Source organism: Protomyctophum parallelum (assembly GCF_964188405.1).
Source record: "Protomyctophum parallelum genome assembly, chromosome: 2".
Taxonomy (NCBI): Eukaryota; Metazoa; Chordata; class Actinopteri; order Myctophiformes; family Myctophidae; genus Protomyctophum; species Protomyctophum parallelum.
Window position 1 is genome coordinate 57,843,286 of NC_139699.1, and position 14,545 is coordinate 57,857,830.

General features: G+C 42.4%; 1 protein-coding gene across 1 annotated transcript; it reads left to right on the forward strand.

Moving 5' to 3' along the window:
• Window positions 1-648: 648 nt before the first annotated feature.
• On the forward strand, window positions 649-2,541 carry LOC310854705 (dynein regulatory complex protein 1-like; the record flags this gene model as incomplete). The annotated part of the gene is made up of 1 exon (XM_083759378.1): window positions 649-2,541. One exon carries the CDS (start codon window positions 649-651, stop codon window positions 2,539-2,541), a length of 1,893 nt encoding a protein of 630 aa, XP_083615504.1.
• Between the last annotated feature and the right edge of the window lie 12,004 nt (window positions 2,542-14,545).

Below are 14,545 nucleotides of genomic sequence, written 5' to 3' on the forward strand. Positions count from 1 at the left end.
CGAAGAATCCGTCTACTAGCACAGAAGGATCTTAGACGGCGAAGGAAGTAGATGCTTTGCTTTGTTTTCTTACACACTGAATCTGAATCAGATCTTTCCATGACAACAGATGGTCTATTACCACTCCTAGGTATTTGTACGAACATACGTAATAAACATGTGATATTTTTATATTCCTAATTTCCTGCACCGATGATCTGACAAAGGTCACAATAATTCAGTGTTTATTTATTCGTCCACCTAGCTTTCATTAACTTCAATACAGTCCATCAAACATCTAGGTCAAGTTTGCCTCCCAGTTCCCTATAGGCAAAATCTGGACGATGACAAATTCAGATAGATTCAGAACTTCTGATAAATATGATGTAAACCCCACCCTCTTACGTCATCTATTCTAAGATCTATACCATGCCACAACACTTCAGTCAGAATGATGACATTTCACAATTCCATTTATGGATTATATAAGGTAGTGCTCACTGTCTTTCCTCATTCCATTTCTTACTCGGGCACATTATTACTTAAAAATATAATCACTCACGTATGAGTGAAACCTCTGACATTGGTCCTGAACCTGAAGATTGTGAACCTGTGAACTTTGGAATCTGATAATCCACAGGAAGCAGCAGATTTCACAAGAGTGGAAGTATGAATGAGACTTCTGACAGAGGTGGCGAAGATGCAGTAGAACTACTACTAACTACTTTGGCGTCCGGAACACAAAATGAAGCCAAGAAAAGACAAGCACGGGGAGATGACATGGAGAGGATCAGCAAACAGCAAGTGGAGCAAAGCAGAAGGAGAGTCATCAGCATGTTAAATGACGGGACAGATATCATTACCAACATCCAAACAACTGTCCGTGACAATGAGTCCCGTCGGAGGACAGAACTGAGGGAGAGTCAACAAATGAGAGTGGAGAGGGTAGACAGCGAGGCCAGGTCCAGCCTAGACAAGTTTGAAGAGATCAATGCAAAGTGGTTGGACCATAAGCATATGCAGATTCCTCAGGATGTGGAACAGATCCTGAAGAGCCAGAAGAACCTCTGTGCTCAGCTCCTCGGGGACAAGAACAAACTCATCAATGACCTGCAAGAGGAGCTTGAGGCCGGCGATGACCGCTTTGAAGAGGACTTGAAACAGCAGGCAGACGAGGTGGACCTGTTACTAGTGAAGATGGAGGAGCAGGTCAAGACTATGATGAAGACGTACAGGGAGGAACTCGACCAGATGGAGAACACCTACGAGGAAGAGCGGCAGATCCTGCTGACCGGAAACAAAAGTGAATGGGAAGAGTCTATGACACAAAGACAGTTAAAGGAGCAGAGTGACCTGAAGGAGAGGATGGAGAAGCTGGATGAATTTGAGGGCTTGCTTCAGAAGCTGAGGGAGCACAGTGCCGAGGAGAACATAACCCTCAAGCTCAAGTTGGACACGCACGTTCAGGCCCTGGAGGAGCGCCAGAAGCAGATGGACAATCAATACCAGCTGAACCAGGAGGAACTGGAGCTGCAGCGCAAGGTGCTGAAGAAGCAAGCCGAGGAGAACACAATCACCAAGATCATGCAGAAGCAGAAGATCACCAAACTGAGGGATGAGCTGAACAAGTTGATGGGTAGGGAGAGGGATTCCAAAGCTGAAATTGCGCGTTTGACTAGACGCTACGAACGCAGCAAGAGGGAGTGTAAAGAAATACAGAAAAGAAAGAAGCAGTTTGCAAACGTCAGTGCCACCAGGTTCGAAGACATGTGGATGTTAAGCGAGTCCGAGGTGAAGCAATTGGTGGAACAGGCTCTGGATATTGACCAGCAGATCTACGAGCAGGTCTTAGGCTTGAAATGGGAACGCCCTCCTGGGGCCTTTGTGGAGCGCCCTGACCCTGCCGGAACACGGGAACGGAACTGGGCACAGAGGAACACCTCGGTGGAGGAGGAGGCGGTGGTGAGGAGGGAGAGCCAGGTAGAGGTGCAGGAGAGCGAGGGGGAAGAAAAGGGCAAAGTGTCGACACTGATGGTAAAGAGACTGTTGGAGGTGCTGTGTGACGAGGTGGACACCAACTTCGAAACCATGTTCATTGACAACGAGGATGATGTCTACAGACTGGCCGAATTATTCATCGACTACATACAGCAGCAGCAAGGACAGGCTGAGGGTGCAAGTGAATTGGCAGAAGAGGCCGACATTATCCTGGCCATCCATCCCAATGAGGTCCTGGCTGTTCTGAAAGCCTTCACTGCTCAATACGAAGAAGCCCGGGCGCCCCAGCGGTTCCAGTCTATGATTGACTGGGATGATTTCGACGACGCGGCCTATTGGAACAGCTTGGCCAATGTCATTCCCGAGTCCAAACTAAAGGTCTGGGATGCGCTGGAAAATGGACTGAACAAGTACTACGAGGCCCTGAGAGAACGGGCCAAGCTCCTCACTAGCACACAAAATCTGAAGCGTAATAATGCTGAGCTCCGCATGCACCTGAACCAGCGTCAGGCACAAACCTCCCCTATCCCCCAGGTGGTAAAGCTGACACCTGCACCTAAGTGAACAATTGATTTACTTGAATCTATTGTATTTTTTGTAAACCACAGCCGAGAGCAATGGAAAGTTGCAGCAGGCTAAGATGAGTTGTTGGTGGCATAAATGCCTTGTATAACCCCTCACCAAAAAGGATGTAGCCTTTTTTACAGTCCTGTAATAGGCAAGATGTCAACAGTGTTTGTTTGCCTGGGCCTTAATTTGCAAACCGCTGGACCGATCAGTACCAAATTCCTTGCGCACACTACCAGTAGGCCAAGGAATTTCCTGCACTTTTTTCTCGATTTTCCATTCTCTCGATTTTCCGTTTTCTCGATTTTCAGTTTTCTTGATTTTCCGTTTTCTCGATTTTCCGTTTTCTCGATTTTCCGTTTTCTCGATTTTCCGTTTTTTCCGTTTTCTCGATTTTCGTGTTTTATAGTCGTATTGATGACTGACATAATAAGACTGCCCACATGAAGTCTGATATACCATAGACCCTGTTATGGCCCTATAAGAATTAGGTTTGCAATGCTGTGTGACTTGTGTCTCTCTTTCTGTTTTTTCCTTGCAGTGCCCAATAGTGATTGAAGGTAGAGTGACAGCACATGGATGTCATTGCCAATCAACCAGCAGTCTGCATCTGAGCCTGGGAGAATATGCTTCACTCCAGCTCTTTTTGCCTGTGCTACCTATTGCTACATTTAGGCTGTGTACTTAAAGTATGGGCAAGGAAAGCTCAGAATCAACTTTATTGTCATATCACAGGTTTTAGAGGTGTAATTACAGGTGTAAAAAGTGGGTGAAATTATTTGTTTGTGCTGGTGGTAGGGGCATGTTAACTTTTCTTTGGATTCCCTCTTCCCCCTGTTTAGAAATACAGGGAGATTAGATTTGTACTTTTTGTTGGATTTAGTGCAAATTAGTTTTTTAGATAGTGTGGTGTTGTTTTGTCCTTGGTAACCTTGAAGTATTATGCTTCCAATTTTCTTTCCCTATTGGCAATGCATACAGATTTTTTCATTATGTGTTTGTGAACCTTTATAGCAGTAGTTTTCAAACCTTTTCATATCAAGATCCATTATTTATTCAGCATTTGAGCTATACGGACCACCTTGGATAAGATCTTGTCCACAATTCCATGCTGTATTAATGTTGCTACCATAGGAGAGACAACAGGCAAACGTTAATCAAAATAACAATTCTTCTACATTCTCTAATTGTGAAGACTTATTGATGCAGATTGTTTAACACTAGTTTAACTCTTGAGAGTGCAAAATGAAACATTTTATCCTCAACTCATTTCACACTCTCAAGAGTTGAAGATCTAATAAGGGTCCATTTGGTTACCAACTCCATTTAGCATGGGGACCAACTGGAAGTGTATTCATATAGCTTTACATAGATTGTGCATTACATTCACCCATTCACACACAGCATTCAATTTGTAACTCGGTTTCAAAACTTGTAAGTATATTATCGTTATTGTTTCCATGCGGCCACCTCTGTACATCTCTCTGCTTTCTACTTCACTTTCTTCTTTCTAAATTGAACTAATGGCTTTGAACATGTCAAGCATTTAAAGACAACAGTGAGAACAATAACATATTGACATTGTCCAGAGTTCAATGGCTTTTGTTTTGAAGTTTCAGTCTAAAACGGAAGGCTGTGTACGTTTCTGAACCAATCAGAGCGTTGCAGGGTATGGGACGTTTAAATCTCACTCCTATGGTGTTTGCTACTTTGTGGCTTATTTCTAACCAAGATGTTTTCAGATGCCAATTTTAGCGTTTTAGCGATTAAAAACAGAGTATAGATCTGTAATCAAAATCAGCTGTGATTGGAAGAACGTGCAGGCGGTGCAGCAATGGGACCCGGGCCGCACTTCGTCATCACACAGCACGTTTCCGTTCAAAGGACGTCATTAACCCATTCTGACCTGAGATCAGATTCATACGAGGTTTTCCACTGGACACACACTGGTCTGATGAACCCATTCTGACCCGAGATCAGATTCTAAAAATGTCAGTCGTTCTTCGATTTTTCAAAATTGGCAGACCTACAAGCTTGTATCGCGCCACTCGGTGGCGCGATTTTAAATAGCATAACGTGATGCTAACACCAAAATGGGTGCCCAGTCAGAATGGGTTAAAATGTGATTTGTATGTACTTTTGATATAAAAATACACACAATTTAAAAACATTCCATTGTTTTGGCATCTATTGTCAGGTATGGCTGCTGGCCATTATGTTGATCACGGAATATGCTCTAAAAGTGTGAAAATATTATTCATTTCACTACTAGACCTTTAAATGACTCTGGCTCAGACAGGTCCAGTTAATTGGGCACATTCCGTAACCGGGACTTTGTTTGGTACCTGCCAACATTTTACTATGTCATTAATATACCTTAACCCATTCTGACCTGAGATCAGATTCACACGAGGTTTCCACTGGACACACGCTGGTCTGACGAACCCATTCTGACCTGAGATCAGATTCTAAAAATGTCAGTCGTTCTTCGATTTTTTTCAAAAATAGCAGACCTACAAGCTCGTATCGCGCCACTCGGTGGCGCGATACGAGCTTGTAGATCTGCTATTTTTCAATAGCTAAAGCATAACATGATGCCAACACCAAAATGGGTGCCCGGTTAGAATGGGTAATAATAATAAAAATAATAAAAATAAAGTCCCCCCGTTCTGTGTTTCCTAGAACTAGAGGTTAACATTGTGAATCACATCTTGATGACATCATCAAGATGTGGGTCACAATGTAATTTTTTGATTAATGGCATTAACATTGGGGTATTCCCCTTTAACAAGGTTTGAATACCGGGCAGGATTAACAAGGTTACTGTACACGGTTAGTCAAATCCAGCCTGAATTAGATCTGAGCCACATCCAGATTAGAGTCTGATTTGTTTAAATGAATGACTGTTGGACTCATTCAAACTCATTTAAACCAATCAGATTTCAATGTCGATGTGGCACAGATCTGATTCAGGCTAGATTTGTCTGCCAGTGTAAATGGGGCCTATCCTACTTAACACTAGGAAGGCTGAAAAAAAATCACTCCTACTCAGTCTGACTATATCGGCCCATTCGACCGCTCTCCCCCTTTATCCCCCCACCCCCGCACCACTCGTTCACACCTCTTCAGCTGGAGAAGTCATTGTTGCCTACACGCACTCACTTTTATTTATTTTTTCTTCCCTCTCTTATGAATACATTATTATACACCCAATGAAAATGTACACTTCACGGATTATATAGGCCATTTGGAATTAGAACAATCGGTAGAAAATTGGCCGAGAATAGCACAATAGCACATTAATTATTGCCTAAATGTAGGCTACGGACTTTTCTGAAAATGGTTAATCTGCAAGCTGCCCGACATTTCAACTTGATATGTTTCGTAGAGAGGGCATAGGCCTACACAAGCCAGAATTCCGTAGTTTACATGGTATTTTGAATTTTTTAAAATGAGCAAAAAATAAGCGAGTTATGTAAAGAGGGGTGGAGGGGAAAAGGCGATTATTTGGCACAATCAATCAAATATATATTAATTACATCGCGTAGCCTATAATGTTTCCCCCTCTATATAAAAATGACAATATATAACTCTAATGTCGTATTTCGTCATGTATGTGAACTATAGGCTGCTTGAAATACTGTTGGTCAAAGTAACTAGTTGGGCAGGCTAAATATAATAGTAGGCTATAAGCCCGTTTTCAGCTAAATGCGGAAATGTCCAGGCTAAAAAACTTATCGAACGGGAGTCGTGTTAATATTTATTTACTCGTCATTGTCATGTTCACTCCAAATAAGCAAGTATTATGTAATAAATAAATTAATTTCGTGGCTTTTTGTTCTCTTTTCTCCAGGCGCATACCCGCATCGAGATGAGCTCTGCGACAGCCGTGCTGTGCTGTTTTCAATTAAATTACTTGCAGTATAATATTAATAAATACTACATCCTATATACATTGCTTGTCTGTCTAATCATTCAAATGTTTTTCTATATGCATATTGCATAGTTTATGTAAGCCTGAATTAAAGTCTGATTACTGAGGCTTTTTCCCCCGTCTCTCTCACAAACAACGAAGCCTATAAATATTGTCACCTTTATGCAAGTTCGTTTGATATTGTTTAATTCGATAACGATAGCGAATATGCAGCTATCCGTATAGGTGCCCTTTGTGTCAGTGTGCGCCTGCCCAACCCCTGGCCTCTGTAGAACCTGAATCCCCCCCCCCACCTCATTTCCCCTCACTGTATTTTACATTCCTGCTGTTGTCACCACGCGGTAAATAATGAATACTTTGTGTTAATTCAACCATGTTTATTTTTTCTTATTGTTCACAATATCAGAAAGCATGAAAGAAAGTAAATATAAAGCGAAATAAAATCAGGGAAAACACAAATCCAGTTTCTGTTGCTATACTTAGAGACACTTGACACATGTCATTGTAATTGTTCCCGTACATGTGCCACATGCCCGTTTGCCACATTTGTGGCAGCTGGATAGCGTCTTGTTTCCACATCTGTCAAGCTGACACTGCCGTCGCTTCTTGGGCGTGTCTGGTGTCTGTGGACCATCCTGTCTCCTCTTGGCAGTTTGCTGGTTCTGTGGTGTGGTAGGCAGCGGCTGCAGTGCGCTGCGCTGCTGGCGCCGAGGGGTGCGTGGTGGCATGACTGAGTCCTTTTCACCCATGTGTTCCTCGCGGAGCTGTAGTGCCAAGTCCTGTAGGAACTCTCTCCTGGTGAGCTGCGGTTTGTTCAAGCACTGTTTGTACAACACATAGGCATTGATGGCAGCCAGGTCCAGAATGTTGTAAAAGACAGCCATTGGCCAACGCCTGGTGCCAAGTCTGACGCTGTAGTTTCGTGCCATCTGATCCAAAATGTCCACTCCCCATTTCGTGTCATTATAGTCCGTTACAGACTCTGGTTTCGCTTTGGGGTCTTTACCAATCACGATCGAACGGTGCATGGTGCTTAGAATGCAAACGTTTTTGTTTGCTTTGCTTTGGTAAATCGTCAGTGTGGCACCATCACTTGTCATCAGTTGTGTGTGGAACAGCTGTTCTTTTCCACGTGCGGATGGAGGCAACTCTCGCCTCTGTCTGTTCACAGTTCCAAGTATCGTTGTGTTGTTTGCTAGGAGAGACTGCCCCAACTTCATCGAAGTGAAAAAGTTATCCATTGTGATGTTTCGGCCTCTGTCGAGGAATGGTGCTACCAGCCTCTGGACCACGTCTTGAGAGAGCGGCACGCCATCACTATATATACAAATGACAGGGAGAAGGTGTAATGGTTATTACAACGCAAAAATATATACATAATAGGCTTTGATGTAAAGACATTTTAAATGATTATTGATTATTAGAAAAGGAAAATAAATCACCTGCTGCGGTACTGGCCCTTTCCAAGGTATGGAAATCCATTCAGGAAGTATTTGCTGTCCAGGTCGGCAGCAATCCAGAACTTAATTCCAAACTTGTCTGGTTTATTGGCCATGTATTGCGTAAATCCACATCTTGCCTTGGATGGGAAGAGTTGCTCATCGACCGTGATGTTTCCTCCAGGCACATAGCAAGATATGCAGTTATCTGTGAACTGATTCCAAATGTCCGTTATTGCAGCAAACTTGTCTGTTTCTTTGCGTGCTTCTCTGGTGTCCTTGTCGTCAAATCGCAGGTATCGCATTATGGATTTGAAACGGTCACGAGACATTGTTTCGCTCACCGTCTCATTCCCCCATGCCCCTTTCGCCCACAGTTGATTCAATGGATAACCAGATGTCGACATCGCACGAATGAAAAACACGCTGATGAATGCTTTCAGTTCAGTAACAGACAGATCCCATTCTTGATTCTGTCCATCACTGCGGGCAAACTTCACTGTGCAGTCTTTGACGTTTTCCAACATGTCGGGGTCAAACATACACAAAAAACTGCTCAACTCGTCGTGGATTCTGACCTTGGCAAAGGCAGTAGGACCTGGCCTGGCTGTGAAGATATTACGCTTTGGCAGTCTGCCGCGGCCAGCACCGGGTTGCATCGAAGACCATATTGTTCCATCTTTACTTGTCTCAGTAGTAGTCTCGGGCTGGGATGTTTGAGGTAAATCCTCTGTGTCATCTGCCTCGCTAGATTCGCTATCTGATGAATCTGAAGCTGGCGGGTAGTACTCTTCAGCCTGTTCCTCTCCTCCGACATTGTCATCTTCGCTGTCTATGTCGCCAAAAGCCGTCTGCCCGAGCAGAATGCTGGCTGCCTCCTCTGCTGTGTAGCGTCTTTCCCTCGGCTTATTTCTTCGAATCATGATCGTGAAATGACCTGTCCACACAGTGCATGTGCCTTTATACACATTTTTTGCATCGAAGTTGTATAGGCTAATTTAAATGTCAATTGATTTTGATTGGGCTATATGACGACAGAATTCCAATGCATTGATAGAGGGCGTGGTGACAACAGCATGCAGGATGCATACTTCTCAACTTCTCAATATTTGCCTATATTTTACAGAACATAACTTAACATTAAATGCAGTCTATTAGTATTGACTATGCATAGTATATAACTTATAACGTAACGAAAAATAAAACCTGCACTCTCAAAAACATTTAGGCCTACATGGGACGAATATTTGGGCCTAAGCAGTTTTGTGTGTGTGTGTGTGTGTGTGTGCACCTGCACCTACAGTATATATATATATATATATATATATACAAATAGACACTTCTATGTTGCTAAAGAACAGAACAGGAATTCATCATATAGGAAGCAAAAAGGGATAGTGTTAAAACTACACTTTTGGGGTGGAATTAACTCTAGGCTGAGTTTGGTAACACTGGCGTGATCAACTCTTTCAAATGACTCCAACACTGAACCCAATTTAAATCTGAAGGTGTTAAAATGACACTTTGGGAGTTGAAATCAACTCTGCAATGTTTAACCCTGGAATTTTAACTCATGTTCTGTTCTTTAGCCACATAGAAGTGTCTATTTGTATGTCTCTAAATGTTGTGATGAATTGAACAATGTGGACCCTGTTGTAAACAAGTGTAATGCTTAATTGGGTTAATATAGTATGTTTTTGAACGAATATTTGGGCCTACAGTTTTGTGTGTGTGTGTGTTTCTGGCCAGTGTTGCCACATCTGCTGTTTATAAGCGATTTTGGGATTATCTTTGTAGATTGAAATGTTTGAGAACCACTGCTCTAAAACAATATTAGACAAAGTTTGAGTGGGCTATATTACTACAGAATTCCAATGCATTGACAGAGAGGGCGTGGTGATTGCGCGGTAATTGCTGTTGTCACCACGCCCTCTCTGTCAATGCATTGGAATTCTGTATATAGCCCACTCACAATGTGACACATTGTGACAACAGTCACAACAATCCCAAAATCGCTTATAAACAGCAGATGTGGCAACACTGGCCAGAAACCCCATTTCCCCTCACTGTATTTTTTTTAACGTTTGTCTATTGGTATGTCTCTAAATGTTTTGATGAATTGAACAATGTGGACCCTGTTGTAAACAAGTGTAATGCTTCATTGGGTTAATATAGTATGTTTTTGAACGAATATTTGGGCCTAAGCAGTTTTTTGTGTGTGTGTGTGACCAGTGTTAGTCGACTCGGAATTGCAGCCATCCGTAGGTGCCCTTTGTGTCAGTGTGCGCCTGCCCAACCCCCCCAACCCCTGATGTGTGGCACCTATACGGATGGCTGCAATTCGAAGTGGCCTCTGTAAAACCTGAATCCCCCCCCCCCACCCCATTTCCCGAGTCGACGAGCAACACTGGTCACACACACACACAAAAAACTGCTTAGGCCCAAATATTCGTTCAAAAACATACTATATTAACCCAATGAAGCATTACACTTGTTTACAACAGGGTCCACATTGTTCAATTCATCAAAACATTTAGAGACATACCAATAGACAAATAGGGAAATATATATATATATATATATATATATATATATAGCTTGTCCCATGTAGGCCTAAATGTAGGCCCCCCCCCCACCCCATTTCCCCTCACTGTATATGTATCTTTTCCCTTTTTGCTTCCTATATGATGAATTCCTGTTCTGTTATAGCGCATCATTATATCAAAACCAGGCCTATACTGAATGTATTACTTTTGTTTAAATCAACTGAACTAGACCAATAAAATAGTAGGCTAGTATTTATGTTTTTCGTTAATAATAATACATGCTGAGGGAATGTGCTCCGTTCATTGGCTCTATATAGGCCGTGCGAGACAGGATTATTTTAAATAAATATGTCTCTGCTCTGACAGAATGCGGCGGCATGCTTAAAATAAAAAGATACATACACAAAAAACTGCTCAACTCGTCGTGGATTCTGACTTTGGCAAAAGCAGTAGGACCTGGCCTGGCATTTCCCCTCACTGTATATGTATCTTTATTCTTTTCCCTTTTTGCTTCCTATATGAATTCCTGTTCTACTGGCTGGTAGCCTATGTCTTGTATAGGGCCTTGTATATCTTTTTATTTTAAGCATGCCGCCGCATTCTGTCAGAGCAGAGACATATTTATTTAAAATAATCCTGTCTCGCACGGCCTATATAGAGCCAATGAACGGAGCACATTCCCTCAGCATGTATTATTATTAACGAAAAACATAAATACTAGCCTACTATTTTATTGGTCTAGTTCAGTTGATTTAAACAAAAGTAATACATTCAGTATAGGCCTGGTTTTGATATAATGATGCGCTATAACAGAACAGGAATTCATCATATAGGAAGCAAAAAGGGAAAAGATACATATACAGTGAGGGGAAATGGGGTGGGGGGGGGGCCTACATTTAGGCCTACATGGGACAAGCTATATATATATATATATATATATATATATATTTCCCTATTTGTCTATTGGTATGTCTCTAAATGTTTTGATGAATTGAACAATGTGGACCCTGTTGTAAACAAGTGTAATGCTTCATTGGGTTAATATAGTATGTTTTTGAACGAATATTTGGGCCTAAGCAGTTTTTTGTGTGTGTGTGTGACCAGTGTTGCTCGTCGACTCGGGAAATGGGGTGGGGGGGGGGGGATTCAGGTTTTACAGAGGCCACTTCGAATTGCAGCCATCCGTATAGGTGCCACACATCAGGGGTTGGGGGGGTTGGGCAGGCGCACACTGACACAAAGGGCACCTACGGATGGCTGCAATTCCGAGTCGACTAACACTGGTCACACACACACACAAAAAACTGCTTAGGCCCAAATATTCGTTCAAAAACATACTATATTAACCCAATGAAGCATTACACTTGTTTACAACAGGGTCCACATTGTTCAATTCATCAAAACATTTAGAGACATACCAATAGACAAACGTTAAAAAAAATACAGTGAGGGGAAATGGGGTTTCTGGCCAGTGTTGCCACATCTGCTGTTTATAAGCGATTTTGGGATTGTTGTGACTGTTGTCACAATGTGTCACATTGTGAGTGGGCTATATACAGAATTCCAATGCATTGACAGAGAGGGCGTGGTGACAACAGCAATTACCGCGCAATCACCACGCCCTCTCTGTCAATGCATTGGAATTCTGTAGTAATATAGCCCACTCAAACTTTGTCTAATATTGTTTTAGAGCAGTGGTTCTCAAACATTTCAATCTACAAAGATAATCCCAAAATCGCTTATAAACAGCAGATGTGGCAACACTGGCCAGAAACACACACACACACAAAACTGTAGGCCCAAATATTCGTTCAAAAACATACTATATTAACCCAATTAAGCATTACACTTGTTTACAACAGGGTCCACATTGTTCAATTCATCACAACATTTAGAGACATACAAATAGACACTTCTATGTGGCTAAAGAACAGAACATGAGTTAAAATTCCAGGGTTAAACATTGCAGAGTTGATTTCAACTCCCAAAGTGTCATTTTAACACCTTCAGATTTAAATTGGGTTCAGTGTTGGAGTCATTTGAAAGAGTTGATCACGCCAGTGTTACCAAACTCAGCCTAGAGTTAATTCCACCCCAAAAGTGTAGTTTTAACACTATCCCTTTTTGCTTCCTATATGATGAATTCCTGTTCTGTTCTTTAGCAACATAGAAGTGTCTATTTGTATATATATATATATATATATATATACTGTAGGTGCAGGTGCACACACACACACACACACACACAAAACTGCTTAGGCCCAAATATTCGTCCCATGTAGGCCTAAATGTTTTTGAGAGTGCAGGTTTTATTTTTCGTTACGTTATAAGTTATATACTATGCATAGTCAATACTAATAGACTGCATTTAATGTTAAGTTATGTTCTGTAAAATATAGGCAAATATTGAGAAGTTGAGAAGTATGCATCCTGCATGCTGTTGTCACCACGCCCTCTATCAATGCATTGGAATTCTGTCGTCATATAGCCCAATCAAAATCAATTGACATTTAAATTAGCCTATACAACTTCGATGCAAAAAATGTGTATAAAGGCACATGCACTGTGTGGACAGGTCATTTCACGATCATGATTCGAAGAAATAAGCCGAGGGAAAGACGCTACACAGCAGAGGAGGCAGCCAGCATTCTGCTCGGGCAGACGGCTTTTGGCGACATAGACAGCGAAGATGACAATGTCGGAGGAGAGGAACAGGCTGAAGAGTACTACCCGCCAGCTTCAGATTCATCAGATAGCGAATCTAGCGAGGCAGATGACACAGAGGATTTACCTCAAACATCCCAGCCCGAGACTACTACTGAGACAAGTAAAGATGGAACAATATGGTCTTCGATGCAACCCGGTGCTGGCCGCGGCAGACTGCCAAAGCGTAATATCTTCACAGCCAGGCCAGGTCCTACTGCCTTTGCCAAGGTCAGAATCCACGACGAGTTGAGCAGTTTTTTGTGTATGTTTGACCCCGACATGTTGGAAAACGTCAAAGACTGCACAGTGAAGTTTGCCCGCAGTGATGGACAGAATCAAGAATGGGATCTGTCTGTTACTGAACTGAAAGCATTCATCAGCGTGTTTTTCATTCGTGCGATGTCGACATCTGGTTATCCATTGAATCAACTGTGGGCGAAAGGGGCATGGGGGAATGAGACGGTGAGCGAAACAATGTCTCGTGACCGTTTCAAATCCATAATGCGATACCTGCGATTTGACGACAAGGACACCAGAGAAGCACGCAAAGAAACAGACAAGTTTGCTGCAATAACGGACATTTGGAATCAGTTCACAGATAACTGCATATCTTGCTATGTGCCTGGAGGAAACATCACGGTCGATGAGCAACTCTTCCCATCCAAGGCAAGATGTGGATTTACGCAATACATGGCCAATAAACCAGACAAGTTTGGAATTAAGTTCTGGATTGCTGCCGACCTGGACAGCAAATACTTCCTGAATGGATTTCCATACCTTGGAAAGGGCCAGTACCGCAGCAGGTGATTTATTTTCCTTTTCTAATAATCAATAATCATTTAAAATGTCTTTACATCAAAGCCTATTATGTATATATTTTTGCGTTGTAATAACCATTACACCTTCTCCCTGTCATTTGTATATATAGTGATGGCGTGCCGCTCTCTCAAGACGTGGTCCAGAGGCTGGTAGCACCATTCCTCGACAGAGGCCGAAACATCACAATGGATAACTTTTTCACTTCGATGAAGTTGGGGCAGTCTCTCCTAGCAAACAACACAACGATACTTGGAACTGTGAACAGACAGAGGCGAGAGTTGCCTCCATCCGCACGTGGAAAAGAACAGCTGTTCCACACACAACTGATGACAAGTGATGGTGCCACACTGACGATTTACCAAAGCAAAGCAAACAAAAACGTTTGCATTCTAAGCACCATGCACCGTTCGATCGTGATTGGTAAAGACCCCAAAGCGAAACCAGAGTCTGTAACGGACTATAATGACACGAAATGGGGAGTGGACATTTTGGATCAGATGGCACGAAACTACAGCGTCAGACTTGGCACCAGGCGTTGGCCAATGGCTGTCTTTTAC